Here is an 18,025-nt window from a genome sequence, read left to right as displayed (position 1 = left end):
TCCTTGTATTTGCATCCACGTATGTCATTTCCTCTATCCTAGTGGTTTTTCCTAACTATTGGTGGGTTGGCCTGACCAATAGTCCCACTGTAGTTTCCCTCCCAGTCTGCCCTTCATTCAACTCGGGCTGTTCGATCTGTATGGTCTCTTCCTCTCAATTTTGTTGGAGCAAACGTATGGTTTCCTCCATTTGACGATCCAACATCGCCTGGATCATCGCTTGTACTCCGACCATTGTTATTGGCTCATCAGCAGCTACCACAACCGATATTTTCTCAATCACTAGGGGTTGTTTCAGTTCCTATTTGCATCTAGGTTTCCGCTACGGGTCCTTGCCATCTTGATCTATACACCAAATAAGGTGAATTTAGATATTTATTTAGGATCGACGTTTAAATCATCCTTATCACTCCGAAACGTTTATATGCTAGTTCTAATATCGTATTTGTACGTTTAGAATCCTAAACACATAAGGTCATATTCCTAGTTCGCTTAAACTAATGATCTGATACCAATTGTGACATCCCCATTTTCACGGCCAGAAAAGACCGATTTTGTTTATGCTTTATAAAAATCAGAGTACTTCTTTTCATAAAAATGTTGTGGAATTTGTTCCCAGAAAAATACGATAAATACGTCATCAAAATATTTTCGAAGAAACGTATTTTATTCAATTTAAAACATTTGGGATGTCATCGTCAATACAGAAACATAAGCATAAACAGAACTTACATTTATTTACACTAGTGATCTACATCTCTTTAATCTCTCAGTGTAAGGTGACTTCATATCAACACCTGTGATATAAATAAACTGAGCGGGTTAGGTTGGGAAACCTGGTGAGTACATAGGGTTTTCAACCCATAATAATATAATTATTATGTTTAACAATCAAACAATCAACCCAATTACCCATCCCCATTATCTTCTTTACTCTTAAGGATCTACCCTTAGAATCAGCTATTCCACGTTCATTCATTCCTAAGGATTATCCTAAGGAATCGGCAATAAATCCATTGTTGCCACGGTTTACATAACAGGCACTAAGTCTGCATAGTCGTCAGGGTTTAGGCATCAAGTCTGCATGATCACCAAGGTTTAGGCACCAAGTATGCATGGTTACCAAGGTTTAGAGTACATCGGGTGAACACATCGTTCACAACACCTACAGGTTGCGAGCCTGCTAGTGTTCCACTGGACTGTCTAGAATAGTCCATGGTTCTCATCCATACTCTGCTAAATGATGGGGCCATCATTTGGGAAAAAAGCTTCTAACGTCGTCCACCTCGCACCCTCACCTCGTGGTCTATAACACCTTTCAACTCATCATTCAACTCATATTCCATCTATTATATCTACCCATGTTTTACCCCAACATTATCATAGATATAAAATACATATACAATTTAAATCATTTAAAACGTGTATAAAATTGTTCATCCAGCATAGACAACAAGTATTCAGATAATATGTACACATAACACGTAATTTATATAAAATACTTCATATCTATGTGTTAGATGAAAGTAACTATGCACTCACCTGAAATGTGGTGACTCAGCACTCAAACAACGCTTTGATATTCTCAAAACAATTTCCTTCGATAAAACCTAGTATCAATACCACTAGGGTTTAGTCTAACGATAACTGCGACAAATTAATAGTCTGACTATTATTACTATTATATAGCGTTAAACGATACTAATATAACTCATAATAATAGCCCAAATAATTATTTTAAGGACCTAATAACATTACTAGAATTATCTGGAAGCTATATTAAAAATTGTGTAAGCGTAGCTTACTTACATCGGATGTTAAAGTAAACCGGGCTTTGCTCGGAGCAGCGTTTCAAAACCGAAAGACCCTTTTTCTCGAGACTCGGGGAGCCTCGGGGCTTCCTTCGTGAGCTAGGGTGTTTACTTAGGGTTTAAGGGGGTTTAGGAGCCTTAGAGAGAGAAATTAGTGAGAGAAAGAAGAGGTTTTGGAGTGAAGAAGAATGGCAGCCTCGCACATCTATTTATAGTGCCCAACTCCTCGGTTACGATGGGCGTTTGGACTCAGCTACGCTAAGGGTGCCAACGAGCCTCTAGCTGTCTCGCACTCGGAAGGGATAAGAACCGAAGTACGCTGGGTGTACCTGGCCTTGGACGTGGGGCATAGATGTGAGGCGACGTATCACTCATATGAAGCGAGGCGTGATCAGCAAGCGACGGTCCAGATCATGCCACGTCCTCATTATTGCATCAGGCTTCATAAATTCATGCTTCAACTTTAAAAATTCGTAACTTTCGCGTATGAGCTCCGTTTTTGACGTTCTTTATATCCACGCGAAGGTGGGAATGTACTCTATAACTTTCGTTTAGCCTCCGTCGGCTAGTTTTGACTTTATTTTAAAAGTTATATTATTAACAGGTCGGGACATAATTGGTTCGTTAAAAATTCATAACTTCTTCATCCGACGTCCATTTTCGCCCATATTTTCTCGTTACGCTATTCTTAACGAGATCTTCGATTCTCGTTTAGGTCGTGTCGGCTAAAAACCGCTCAATCTAATGTTCGAATTTCGGGTTGTACACTTCTAATCCGAAACTTCGAAAAATCATAACTTCCTCATACAAAGTCAGATTTGGGCGTTCTTTTTATGGACACTCTCGGTTTAACGTTTTCTACGACTTTCGTTTAGATCGCTAAGGCCAAATCTCGCTCTATCATAAGTTTACTTTTTACGCTTCCCGGTGTCGTGTCGATTCTATCGCGAAACTTCGACGGGTCATAACTTCTTCGTTATAACTCGGATTTCAGCGTTCTTTATATGTACGGAAACCTTGTGACATATTCTACAACTTGGTTAAGATTATTTATTCTAAGTGATCTTTTGTTGAAAATTCATTTTCAACACTTATTGCCTCTAATTTGACTAGCCCGGGTCTACGGGCGTTACACTAATCATGTGTATATTTTCCTAAAATTTGCAAATAGATGTCTTGCACATTGTCTGTGTTCAACATGTAGAAGGAATTGTGACACAACGTGCAATAGTCCATGTAATATGATAACAAAGTAATAAGTAAAAAAAATTACACAAGTTTTTATTGAAAGGCATAATAGACATGCCTTATGTTGGTCTAAAATAATAACTAGCTCGTTACTACCAGCAAGATCCAAATCATCCACCAATACCTCAATGAACCAAGACTAATTGTCTTTATTCTCAATTATAACCACTACTTATGTTATTGGGTAGACATGACTGGTTGCATCTCTACTAATAGCAATTAGTAGCTTACCATTTACCTACCCCTTCAAAAAACATCCATCCAATCATATCATCTTTCTGCATCCTCTTTTCCATTTATCCTTGAAATCCTTGAAGCATATATAGAACCTCTTGAAATAGTTGATTTCACCAGGATTGACATCTGACCCAACCTTGCATGTTCTCCCTGGATTAGAGCTGACGATTTCATCTGCATAGTCCCAAACCTACCATAGTGTTCCTCTAACTTTCCTTCTATCATATCCCTAGCCTGTGGCCTTGCTCTTTGGCATTGCCCATTGGATACATTCTGAAAAGCTTCTCAAAACATCTTCTTTCATCTCATCCAATGTCATTTTGGTCTTCATGGTGACATGTTGTAAGTAGTGCTTGGCTAACCAGTCAGAAGTAACTAAGCTACCGAAGTTGTAATTCCTAGCACAAAGATGAATCTTAACAATGGATTTAATTTGGAATCTCCTCTCATTATACTTCCAACCAGCTGCTACCCTAAAATGACATGGCTTTTGATCATTAGAACTGTTGCCACACCTAGCAATAACGCTAACTCTATGATCACTCTTCTCAAAGTAAATTTGGTATCCATTATGGACTTCATAGTTTGTTAATGCAAACCTTAGTTGAGTAGGGGACTCATAACACTCACCCAATTCAGGTTTTATTTCGCTCCAAAGTTGGTTTGGATCATGGACCCTATACTCCACACCAATTTCGTCATCATTTACCTCTGGTATGTGGCCATGCTCAGTCTCATTTACACCATATCTGTCACACCCCCAAACCAAGGATGGCGGAAACGTCTGGGGGTGGAGGACTTCACGTATAGTATCACAACAACGTGTATAATAGTGCTCAAAGTAAAAACAACCACCATATATATAATTGCAAAAGTTACACCAAAGTATATGTTTACATGTTTCAAAAGCAATTACATTATGATGACAAAATAATTTGTTGACGGTTTAGCGTCCCATCCTCAAAGCGATGAAGTTTTCCTGTTTCACTGATTTCCTGAGAATACAAGTAGTTTTAAAAGAGTGTCAACACAAAGGTTGGTGAGTTCATAAGAGTTTTGTTTGAAGTAGAAACCGTTTTTCCTTTTAAAATCGATTTAGTTTGATTTCCAGAAAATCCAATATTTTCTTAGTTAAGTATGAATAGAAATAATCCTACATGATGCTGTAATGAACCCTAGAGTAATCCGTAGAGTTCCTCTATAATCGTCCAACATATAAAGTTATATAAGGCTTAACTTAGATAAAACGTTGAATATAGTGGGTCTGCCCTAGGTCCACAACCCAACGAGGAACAGGAGATGAGGCGGGCACCACCAATTCTAGGCCAATCAAGACTAAATTCTTATATGACTCAACATATACGCTCAGCGACTATAGTTGAAGTCTAACAATTTTAGAGGATGTGTAGTTTTAATATCATAATAGCTTTGTATAGAGACCCGGCACTTTGTATTTGTACCCATAGAGATAAAAGGTGATTTTAAATCGACATAAAACTCATTTAGGTTTTAAAAATAAAATCCCGTAAACTTATGGATTGTTCCCTATGTGAGCCGTTATAATCATACTATGACTATGTGAACCTGCCACGACGTTCTCAGTGTCGCGAAAAATGAAATGACATTTGTCACCCGTAGACCTGCAGGTCCAACTGTAGCTAGCAGCAAGGTGTGGGGTGTCAATCCCAATATAGATCTATATACAAGTATCACGTTCTCCCTCAAGGAGATTCTGATTATAACTACCAGGAATTATATCCCGCACTCGGACGTACGGGGAGAGATAGAGAAACTCACAATATAGGATAACAAGTTTACGTTAAATGTGTGTGAATATAAATATTTCTTGTATGAATGTACCCTTCTTGTACGAGTGCGCAGAGTGATGTATCATAAACTATACCTATTATAGTTTATCTAAAATGTATGTAATATGTATGAATCCTTTTATGGAGATGTATTAGTGTTGTGAATTTATCAAACCATAGATTAACTTACGTGAAATGTGTGCGAATAGAAATCTTTCTTATATGAATGTACACTTCTGGTACGAGTGCGTAGAGTGATGTATCATAAACTATACCTATTATAGTTTATCTAAAATGTGTATAATATGTATGAATCCTTTTATGGAAAATGTATTAGTGTTATAAATATATTCAAACTATACTTTTTATAGTTAAATAATACGTGTTCCAAAATGAATGGATAATATTTAATATGAATGTCTTAGTTTCAGTTCATAATGATAAACTAACTAGGAAAACACATTCAAACATTAAAACTTATGATTATACACTTTGCTCAACATAATACAAAGTGTTATGATATTTACATGTTGTTGGTAAAATTTAGCAATTCTGCCCTGTTTTGGAAAAATCATAGAAAAATCATACGAAGTCGAAAACTAGATCCGTAAATTCTGAGAGTTCACAAAATGTATCTAGTTTGCTCATAATTTTTATCACAATTCATAATGACCTCTAACTTGGGTGAAAAAGTCCATAATCACAGACTGGTCCGGATTGTTGTTTGAAGTGATAGGCAGTTTTGTAAAAATCGCCATAAATTGTAGAAAAATCGTATGGAGATGTGCAAGTAGCCATTTTAAAGCTAAAAACTTGAACTATTTGCACCTTGTACAGTTTTGAAAACAAAAATATTTAAGATGCCCAAAACAGTCCGTGAATGGAGTTGAACTTTTCTGATGAAGGCTGTTAGAGAAATTTAGTTATGTTCTTAGTGTTTTAACTTGTATTCTCCCCCTGAAAACTTGAGAAAACATGAAAACGTAGGGGTATGAACTCACCTTGAGTGATTTCAGTAGATGATTGTTTGAAGAATGGAAGTGTTTAATTCAAGAACACTTGGAGATGCCTTGAAGGTTTTCGAGAATCTAACATCATAGTTAGGGAGTTTGTGTAAGCAACCAAAGATTTGAGTAGAATGAAGTGAAATAATAATAGGGAGGATGAATTTTTACTTACTAAGTGTGGAAGAACACTTGAATCCAGCCTTGGATCTCGAAAATTTGTGTAGAAGAGTTTGAGAGAAAAAGTGATGTTTGTTACTTAGTGGAATGAGAGAAATGAGAGAAAATGAGGAGTGTGGTTGATTGTTCCAGCTCAAAAACGTGGGAGTGAGTGAAATTTGAGTGTAAGGGAACATTGAAGTGACATAGGTAAGGTGGGGAGGTATGGCTGGTCATAGAGTGGGTGTGGGGTGGTTGCTTGTGACTTTGATTTTTTTTTTTTTTTTTTTTTTTTTTTTTTTAAACTTGCAAGGCACAATGGAATATATTACTCCTATAAAGGAAATTGACTCAATCAAGGACGATTTCACAATTAAAGTTCGGATCATACGCCTTTGGACTCAAAAGTCAAGAACAATGTCTTATAATTGTCTATATGTGTGTATCTCTTTAAAAATTCTGCAATTTCATCATTTTATGACCCCCATTTGCGAAGTTGAGTCTTTATTTCCAAAAATGCGAAACTCCAGGGACAATATTTGAAATCTTCTGTTTTCTTCCCCAATTCGCATTCTACTGTGAAATACTTCGCATCTTCATTCTTACACCCTTCGCATCCCTTCGCATTAATCACCTTCGCATTTTCATTCTTACACCCTTCGCATCCCTTCGCATTAATCACCTTCGCATTTTCATTCTTACACCCTTCGCATCCCTTCGCATTAATCACCTTCGCATTTTCATTCTTACACCCTTCGCATCCCTTCGCATTAATCACCTTCGCATTTTCATTCTTACACCCTTCGCATCCCTTCGCATTAATCACCTTCGCATTTTCATTCTTACACCCTTCGCATCCCTTCGCATTTTAACCTAATTAATCAAATGCGATTCACAAAATTTTTCATTCCAGATGCGAACACAGTTTAGTTCTTGAACTCTAAACTTGCGAAATCAAAATTTTCATATGTTGAACCCATATGCGAATCTTAACCCAATTGACTTCAAATTGATTCATAGATGCGAACACTCGATTGTTTTACTTTCGCAAAATGAGCATCAACAACTCCACAATCGAGTTTTTAAATTCTTGCAACCAACAATTTCATAGTCCTTGACTTCGCGTTTTTCTTCACGAATCATCCCTCAATCATCAATCCAAATGCGAATCAAAAACTCATATGTTCTTGCTTTATCGATTCATCGACTACACTCATACAAATGCGAACATAACACTAACCCTAATACACAAGGTTTAATAGAGTTGACCGGCTTGACTTGATGACTTGACTTGACTCAAGATTGACGATTGTCACAAATTGACCCGAATATGACGGTTGTCACAATATCAATTTTGATCATCCCCAACCCATCTATACCCCTTTTTAACATATTTTCATCACACAAAAAGTCAAGAAAGGGGTCATTACAGAGGTTGGATGAGGGTTTAAAGGTTTCTTGTGAAGATTCCAAGAAACTAAAGTCAAAAACTTCTCATCTGAGTCTGAATCTTTAATGTTTACCTTCTCAGGTCGTTTGTCTTTGTCTTTTTTAGTACAAGTCTTAAGATATTTGTCTTTGTATCTCTTAATGCCAAAAGTAGAAGTCATCTGCTGATCTTCTATAATTTCGCACGTGAGGGGTTATTTCTTGGTTTCGTCCAGTCATTAATAACTTGATCCAAAACTTGTTACTGATAACATGAGGAAATAAACCCATTTATACTTCAATTTCATGTTACCATCTATGTACCTTGCACTTAAAGTGTATCTTAGCAAAGAATTATCGAGCACAACAAAATGACAATGGTGATTCTTTACAATCCTTTATCAAACCCCTCTATCCAACGTTTGTATGCATGAAATTCTTTTTTTGAGGTCTGAAAGGTGAACAATTATGGAGAGAAAGGTGATGGATGATTGTTTCAACGAAAGAGGTGACCGGCTGAGAAATGTTATTGTTTGTTAATCGGCAATTAGGTTTTAATTGATAAGTCACGTAATTATTGAGGCCTCAGTGAACAAAAAATAAAATATATTGTTTTTCCAAATTAAGTGTATAAAAGTTATGAATTTTATAGTATTTGCCTTAAAAAATGGGAGATTAAAAAATAGGATGGTTTAATCAAAATAAAAATCCAAACTAAGATGATTATTATGGAATTTGGGCTACCAACAAATGAGGAAATTTCAGCCCATTACTTATAAGATTAAATTCCGTTGCTCTAGCAACGTATATATGTACAAATTCAAACTTAAAAGTTAAAAATTAAATCAAATAAATTGAACAGTTAAAAGTAATAAATATTTTTTTCAAACATCTTAAATTGATTCATTTTTTTTGTTATGATAATTATTATTTTAATGTCGAATTTATAGTCATATTTAAAATGTTAACTTACTTATAGAAGACAAAAAGTGTAAGCAACCAAACCTTATAACTTCTCATATTTTTGTCATTATACATGACATCATATTTCACGAGTTTGTTTTTATATTTTTATAGGATAGGAACGATTTTCCTATCATTTAATCATTATAATACTTTATCCATCCCATATTAATAGCTTTTGTTTACTTTTTGGTTTGTGTCAAAATAATAGTTTACTCTAAAAATAAATATATTTTTACCAAAAAACTCATCATTATTAGTTAAGCTACCATGTAATTAAATGAAACAAAATGATAGAATTAAATACAACAAAATGGTACTATTACGATTTCATTAATAAAGTTAATAGTAATTAATGTTTTCTTAAAAATGCTACTAATAATAGACCCCTCTTATACACCCCATTGATATATTTATAAAAAGTCAGGGGCGGGCCCAAAAACAATGTTGAGGGGTTGCAATTTTTTTTTCTAATAACCGGTGACATATCCAAGATTTCGATATTTATATGTTGGGGGTATAAATGTATTAAATAACCTTTTCGGGTGGGGTTAAAACGGTTTTAAACAAAATTTTCAAGATCAAGTTCTTTTAATAAACCCTATATTACCTAAAACTCTAAAATACCTAAGGACTCCAAAAAGAAATAGCACCAACTACAATACCTAAATAAACTTTTGCGGCTTCGTTATGTCACCAATACGAATATTCATATTATATATTTATGATTTAGATAATTTTTTCAATCCATAATCTGAACAACTAAAGTTTTAGCAGCTAAGCTAATGGAAGTGACATTAAAAAATAACATGTATGAATATGATATGTAAATGAATCATTAATAATTTATATATTTTCATCTTGTTAGAATTTATATATGTGAAGGCATGTTTAAAAGTAAGTGGTCATCATCTCAATTGACACCATGACACTATGTATGAGATAGGCTAATTGATTCATTTAAGGCTAAATGATTGGACTAATTAAGTAATTGATGCATTGTATTTTTCTTAGACTTTGCACTCTATATAAAAAATACATCTAATTTTTTTTAACACTAGATGAATTGCCCTACCAACTAATTAAATCCGTCCCTGTAAAAAAATCAACATATAATTAACTATTTATAATCAAGATTTTTAGAAAACAATGTAATTTCAGTCAATAAAAATATTTTCAAATTTAATGAGTGTCTATATGGTAAAATAGGATGTCTTTTTAGCAAACATCTTTCTTAATTCTTAATTAATGTGTTTTTTGTTTCTAAATAATAATTTTGAGACGGAAAGAATAATATGACATTAATTGATCTTTTTTATTCATACTTTTTTTTAAAAGACATTGCAAACTTTTTTATACTGTTTTCTATAATATTCATGAAATTTATAATATGATCTTCCTATTCTTTGTTATAAACATATCCCTATATATAGCATCGTGAAGTTGATTTAAAAATATTGGGGGGATGTTTCGCTAAATGGAAAAAAATTTGGGGATATATATTAGGGGAATTGAACCCGACGTGAATCGAACACGCAACCTTCTGATCTGGAGTCAGACGCGCTACCATTGCGCCACGGATCCCTTTGTTTAATTCCTTCCTGATATCTTTTATATCGGAGAATAATAATGTATGGGTTAGAAGGTTGAAGTTGAACCATATAAAATAAGTACAGATACGAAATGTTCACTTAAATTTAATTTGAACATATATTTAATAATCATTTGTACTTGATTATGTTCATTACAGGAACTAATTTTTTCCACATAAAATGCAAATGCATCTTTTTCTTTCAGTAAAAAAAAAAGTAACCGGAAACCACACTAAATAGTATTCACGATCAAACGATGGTTCCTTTGCCACATAGAATCTTGTTACACATTCGCATGATTAGTTTAAGTTAATTTCAACTCTATCAACCAAATAGTAATTGTGAAGCATGTGCGAGAAATAATTTTTGCAAATTCATAAGGTTTCATTCAACCATGCATACATAAATGCTCACCATTGCCTAGTCGCAAGGTTATATATATATTCAAATACTTAACACTTAGAAAAATTGATCTTTAAGTGCTTATGTGATTATTGGTCTCATTCTATTTGTTGTTGATTCATTATGTTGTTTGATTGTATTTGCATACAACAACAAATTTTCAGTACATCGGTCACATGATGATACCCATTGCCTCTTGTTTACGTGTTTAAGATGAATACTAAGGTATGAGAAGACAAAAAGTCCACTTATAATGTATTCGATTTAGAATTCTATCATCCAAGAATGCTACGTCTCCCTTTAATCTTCTATCACTATCAGGTTGAAAGAACGATTGAGAAATGATGAACAGGATGATATGAATAATGTTTAAGTTGTGTCCCGTGGTTGTAGATGAAACCACTTAAATCAACCTACTGGCGTAGGTATATAGGTTCAAAGGAGGGCCTTGTCAACCCATATGAATTTAAGTTCTTATGTATAATATATATTTTTGTTAAGTAAATGAAAGTTGGGCTTCATATGGCCCACCCATAACAAAACATAAAATTCCATATGAGAGAATATACAACTTTCATTTCGACGATAAAATACATTTTGTTCAATTTATGTTGCCTTTTGCTTTTTGAATTTCTTTTGTTTTCTCGTTAGTCGTTATTTATCAGCCAATCAACTTAGTATATTAATTTTTTTCTGTTAACTTAATTACTCAATTACTTCATTTTTGTTTTCATTTTCATTATAGATTTTATAAGTTTATCTAGGTTTCTAATAATTTAGATTATTAATTCTTGTTAGAAATTAGTTATTTGTATGTTGTATTATATGTATTATTGTTAATAGTCTAGTTCTTCATATATGATATCGTTAAATTGAATCCATTTTAGATTATTTTAATGATTGATAAGAATGTATGTTGTATTATATGTATTATTGTTAATAGTCTGGTTCTTCATATATGATATCGTTAAATTGAATCCATTTTAGATTATTTTAATGATTTATAAGAACGTCGTATGCAACTTAAAGTACAAATTACGCGAATGGTCCTTTAGGTTTTGGATTTTTCCCCAATCTAGTCCCTATGGTACTTTTTTCCCTCAAATAGTACCTATAAACCATAAGTTGCACGCGTTTGGTCCCCGAATTGGATGTCCGTCCATTCCAACGTTAAGTTGCTCCATTTGACTTGCACATGAGGATATTTATGTTATTTTAGCCTAAAGGACCTTTTCTGAATGATTGGAATTAACAACTATATCCATTAAGGTGACGGGGTTTAGTTTCAGACATTGACTTTACACTCTATCTCTTTCCCCAAGAAAACCTTTTGATCATCCCATCTTCTTCAATCGTGAGTTCTTATCGTCGTCGGTCGTTATAGTTCAACTAATTGAACGGTGTATCGAGGAAAATGGTGCTCACATTGTGGTCTTTACATCCACGCTACACCCAACCACCTGACCTACGTAAAGAATATGGTAAGCACGAACCTTGTAATGCTAGGTTTTGACAAAATGTAATTTTTCTTTCCTCCATCATTAACATTTTATTGTTCTTGAATGTTCACAGGTTCTATTTCAAGCTTTTGCACATTCAAGATAAATCATGGAGGTTCGTTCACAAATACGGTATCTAGAAGGTCATACATAGATGGGCTTGTTGATCACTTTGGTTTTGTGGATATGGATGTGTTTTCAGTCCACGAGTTAAATGATATGATGGCAGTTTTAGGGTACAATGATGGTGGTATAATGTTTTACCATTTCATGATCCCAGAGACAGACTTGGATAGTGGATTGTTACCCCTTGGCACCGATCAGGAAGTCATTCAGCTGGCAAGGTATGTGCTTAATCATAATGAAATTAATTTGTACATCGAGCATGGAAATACTAGAGTAGTCCCTTACCTTAAGTCCCTATTGAAGGTTCATATTGAGGAAGTTGCAGAGAATGATTCTCCTGAAATGAATAGGGTTAGAATGAAAAGGAAATCAATTGGGTCATGTAGTAAAAAGTTGGATTTGAATGAGTCCACTGATTTGTCAAAGTTAATTGTACCCTATGAACCTGTAATCAACAAAAAACACTCAGTTGATCGAGAGAATGATCCCTTTAGGGGGGTACAGTTTGAGGATAACCATGGTAAAAAAAAGATGTTGACACAGGGGATGAGCACCAAGCAAAAGGGGATGTTGATCCAGTGGATGATTATGAGGTAATGGGGGATGTGGATGCAGAATATGGTGGGGGGGGGGGGGGGAAATCTACATGATGTTGAGTTTTTTGAGGATGAATACAGTGGAAGTAAGGAAAGTGTTAGTGAGGGTCCTTGGAGTGAGGGTAGTAGGAGTGAGGGTAATATGACAGATGATGAGAGTGAGGACGAAGACTTCTTTGTGGATTTAGAAAATATTGTAGATGATGTGGATGTCGATATGAAAGAATTTCATATACATGTTGATGAAGATGTTGAGTGGGTTCAAAAAACCACCAAAGAAGCAAGTGGTAGTGGTGTTGACTTTACTGAAGGTGAAGATTTGGAGGTCATAGACCCAGAATTGTTTGAGTCACCTATTGTAGATGAAGATAACAACAGAGAGAGGATGTTGAGAGACATAAGAAAGGAAAAAAGTTGTTCTGAGGGTGTAGTTCATCAAAAAGCTTTCACATTAGGATAGAAGTTCAAAACAAAGAAAGATGTGAAAGAATATATAAACAAACATGCAGTAGAAACCAAAAGGGATTTACATTTTGAAAAAAATGACAAAACAAGGATTAGGGATAAGTGTAGAGGAGTGGTCCCAGATATGAGTGGTGGGCCATGGACAAAGTCAAGGACTGGATTCAAGGACAAAACAGTAAATATGAAAGAGGGTAAATGTCCTTGGGTTGTACTGGTGTCTAGACCTAAAGAGATAGATGACTGGGTAGTGAACACCTTAGTTAGTGAACATCGGTGTGTGCAATCAAGAACCATTAAAGCTTGCAACTACAAATTCATTACAGCAAACATTGTGAAGCAAATTGAGAGTAATCCAACCATTCCAGTCAATGCACTTCAAGAAGATCTCATTCAAAAATTCGAGATGAACATGTCAAGAATGAAGGTACATCAGGCAAAGGAATTGGCTCAGAAGCATGTTTTTGGGGATTTTCAGAAACAATATGCTATTTTGAGGGACTATGGACTAGAGTTGATGGAAAGAAACCCAGGTACTAATGTGAAGATCGATTGTTACAGTGATCCAAATTTAAATTCTGAACAAGGACATTTAGGAGAATTTACATTTGTTTAGGAGCATTAAAGGAAGGATTTAAGGCTAATCTAAGGGATTTCAAAGGGTTGGATGGTACTTTCATGAAAGGTCCCTATCCTGGTCAAATTTTGACTGCCGTAGGGGTATATTCCAATAATGGGATATATCCTCTTGCATATGCTCTTGTTGAGAATGAAACCACCAATTCATGGACATGGTTTTTGGAACAACTTGGTGATGATCTGGAACTTAATGCTAATTCAAACTTCAATTTCATCTCAGATAGGCAGAAGGTACATATACTTCAATTTAATTTGATATTGTTGTTATTTAGTCAACTAAGTATTGAAATATTTAAATAGGGTATCATTCCTGCAATTGCCAAACTTTTCCCTCAAGCTGAGCATAGGTTCTGTCTGAGGCATATTTTTGAAAATATGAAAAAGCAGTGGAAGGACAAAGAGCTCAAAGATTTGGTGTGGGCATGTGCAACTGCTACTACTGTAAGGCATTTTGAGAAAGCATTAGAAGAGCTAAAGAAATTCAAAGCTGAAGCTCATGATTGGCTGATACAGATTCCTCCAGCTCATTGGGCAAGATCTCATTTCTCAGGTTAGTACTTCATCTTTCCTTTATGTTAACATTTACATGCCATTGTTAGGATTTGTTCTCATTTTGTATTATATGACTAAACAGGGAGGGCACATACTAACATCTTGTTGAATAACCTGTGTGAGGTTCTGAATGGAAAAATACAAGGTGGTAGGGACAAACCTATCATTTATTCTTTGGAGTATATTAGAGAGTATTTGATGAAGAGAATTTGCAATGTCCGAAGAGAGACTGATATATGCCATGGTCCTCTCACACCAACTGCCACTAGTCCTCTTGATCAAGTGAAAAGACAAGCACAAAAGCACAGGTGTATTTTCAATGGGGTTAAAACTCAAGTGACTACTCATTGGGGTGATCAGTTTATTGTGAATTTGGATGAAAAAACATGTACATGTAGACATTGGGAAATTACAGGCATGTTATGCTCACATGCAATAAGTGTAATATGGGACAAGATTAAACATTGATCAAATAATGTTCATGAGTTGGAGCATTGGGTCCACCCATGCTACTGACAAGTGTAACGCCCGTAGATCCGAGCTAGTTAATTTGAGACGTTAAGCGTCAAAAATGACTTTTTGATGGAAGATTATTTTGAAAGAATAATCTTAACTAAGTTATAGAATATGTTACAAGGATTCCGTACATATAAAGAACGCCAAAATCCGAGTAATAACGAAGAAGTTATGACCTGTCGAAGTTTCGCGACAAAACCGGCACGACACAGCGCGACGTAAAAAGTGAATTTACGTTAGAGCGATATATAGCCTTAGCAATCTAAATGAAAGTCGTAGAATACGTTAAACCATGATCGTGCATAAAAAGAACGCCCAAATCTGACTTCGTATGAGGAGTTATGATTTTTCGAAGTTTTGACTTAGCAGTACGCAGCCCGAATGCTCGATTTGAGACCGAGCGGTTTTTAGCCGAAACAATCTAAATGAGAATTGAATATCTCATTAATTGTAGTAAAACGATAAAAAGATAGGCGAAAACGGACGTCGGATGAAGAAGTTATGATTTTATTACGGAGTTTTCCTGTCCCGGCCTACTAAAAATAAATAATAAAAATAAATTCAAAATTAGCCTACATAGTCTAAACAAAAGTTGTATATCGTAGTCTCACCTACGCTGTCCGATCATCTTCTGATCAAGTGAGTGTGTAGTTACTTTCTTCTAACGCATAATTATGAAGTATTTTATACGAAATACGTGTTATGTGTATATATATTGTTGTTTATATGTGTGAGTGTATAGTCACTTTCATCTTACACATATATATGAAGTATTTTATAAAATACGTGCTATGTGTATATATATTGTTGTTTATACGTGTGAGTATGTGATCACTTTCTTCAAACATATATATATATATATATATATATATATATATATATATATATATATATATATATATTAAGTATTTTCTATGAAATACGTGCTATGTGTTTATATATTGTTGTTTATTTTAGGTGAGTCTGGAATGGATGTTTTATATAGGTATTAAATGAGTTAATATGTATATGTATTTTATATCTACAAATATGTTGGGTAGAACATGGGTAGATGAATTAGATGATGTGTGATGATAATTAGGTGATGAGAAATAGGTGATGATAATTAGGTGATGAGAAATAGGTGATGATAGAAAGGTGATGAGAAATAGGTGATGATAAATAGGTGATGTGAGATGAGAGGAGATACCATAACCTTGACCGGCGAGGTGGCAATTTGGCGATGTAGTCATCTACCAGAGTATAGATGGCGACCACGGACTATTCTAGATGACCCCGTGGAAACACCAGCAGGCTCATAACCTGTAGGTGATGAATTACGAGTCGAGGCGATGTTGTGGCTACGTATTCATGCGATGATACTCTAACCCTTACTATGAATTACGAGTCCAGGCGATGTTGTGGCTACGTATTCATGCGATGATAGACTAACCCTTACTATGAATTACGAGTCCAGGCGATGTTGTGGCTATGTATTCATGCGATGATAGTCTAACCCTTATTATGACTTACTAGTCCAGGCAATGTTGTGACTACGTATTCATGCGATGATCCTTAGGAAAAAGTCCTTAGGAACAAACATACAAGGAAATGTGATGTAAGGAGATGAGAGGTAAATACGATGTAGGAGATGACCCTTAGGATAATTCCTTAGGGAAGGTACTTAAGAAATAAATGGAGATAACGGGGATGGGTAATTGGGTTGATTGTTTGATGATTTAATATATATATATATATATATATATATATATATATATATATATATATATATATATATATATATATGATATAATATTGTGGGTTGAAAACCCTATATGCTCACCAGGCTCCCAAGCCTGACCCACTCAGTTTAATTGTATCACAAGTATCGATACGAAGCTGCTTTGCACTGTGAGATTAAAGGAGATGTAAATCACTAAAGTAAATGAATGTATGTTCTGTTTATGCTTATGTGTCTGTATCGGAACATGACATCCCGAGGTTTTATTATTTAATGAAAATACATTCTCTTTGAGAAATGTTTTGATAAGTTTTTATCATATCTTGTTTTGGGAACAAATTCCGCAACCGTTTTCTTTAAACGAATACTCTGATTTATAAAACAAAGCATAAACAAATCGGTCTTTTCTGGCCATGAAATTGGGGATGTCACAGCTAGTTACATGGGCAGAAGTGTACAAACACAAAATTGATCCTATAAATTGTAGATTGATGTGGCCCTAATCACAATGCTCAACCAAGTTGCTTCCACCGAAACATGTTGTTCAGGTATGTCTTCATATATCAATATAATTGAAGTTTTTTAAGAACAACAATTTAATCTTATGTACATTTGTAGGTGGGTAGGCCCAAAAAGAAAAGGAAGAGGGCATATGATGAACCTGCTACACAGGGGCATAAACTGTCCAAGAGGGGGACCACTGTCACATGTAGAAAGTGCAACAACAAAGGGCATAATTCAAGAACTTGTAAAGGTCAAGGTGGCCCTAATGACAAAAGAACTGAAGAAACAGGAGGATAGAAGTGAGGATGGGGGTGTTATTGAGAACCATTAGGTCTTTTGATGTAATTTGCACTTTACTTTTTTGGTTATGTTAACACCTATGTTTATGTACCAAAGAATACTTACTTTGGGCTCCTTATTTTGTATGGTCATGCATGTTGACCTTGAATCATTGTACACATAGGTAAACTGTCAAACAATGTCAACTACTGTTGTGATATACAATAGCATTTTTGTTATATTCTTGTTCTTGTCAACTAGTATTTGTGATATTCAAAGTGTTTGGTCATGCATGTTGAATTGCTGTTCTTGTCAATAATATTTGATTGCACAAAGCCATGACACAATAACCTTGTTCTGAAATTAAACCATTTGATTACAAAAAGACTATAACAAAATAACAACATTAACCAGGACATAATTTACTGCAGTCAAACTCAGAAAAGACACAAACATTACATAAACCATGGAACAATTTCC

The 18,025-nt window shown here is 34.8% G+C and overlaps 1 protein-coding gene and 1 non-coding gene across 2 annotated transcripts; one reads left to right on the top strand and one right to left on the bottom strand.

Moving 5' to 3' along the window:
- Positions 1-10,170: 10,170 nt before the first annotated feature.
- Positions 10,171-10,242, bottom strand: TRNAW-CCA (transfer RNA tryptophan (anticodon CCA)). The gene has a single exon. It is a non-coding gene; the product is annotated as a tRNA-Trp (tRNA).
- Positions 10,243-13,462: 3,220 nt separating this feature from the next.
- On the top strand, positions 13,463-17,563 carry LOC145007204 (uncharacterized). Its single transcript, XM_078966182.1, has 5 exons — positions 13,463-13,868; positions 13,952-14,205; positions 14,275-14,524; positions 14,609-14,850; positions 17,381-17,563. Exons 1-5 carry the CDS (start codon positions 13,463-13,465, stop codon positions 17,561-17,563), a joined length of 1,335 nt encoding a protein of 444 aa, XP_078822308.1.
- Positions 17,564-18,025: the final 462 nt, after the last annotated feature.

This window comes from Lactuca saligna, chromosome 7, assembly GCF_052625555.1.
Source record: "Lactuca saligna cultivar CGN05327 chromosome 7, ASM5262555v1, whole genome shotgun sequence".
Lineage (NCBI taxonomy): Eukaryota > Viridiplantae > Streptophyta > Magnoliopsida > Asterales > Asteraceae > Lactuca > Lactuca saligna.
Note: the sequence above shows the minus strand (reverse complement) of the source record. Positions and strands in the feature narration are given on the sequence as shown.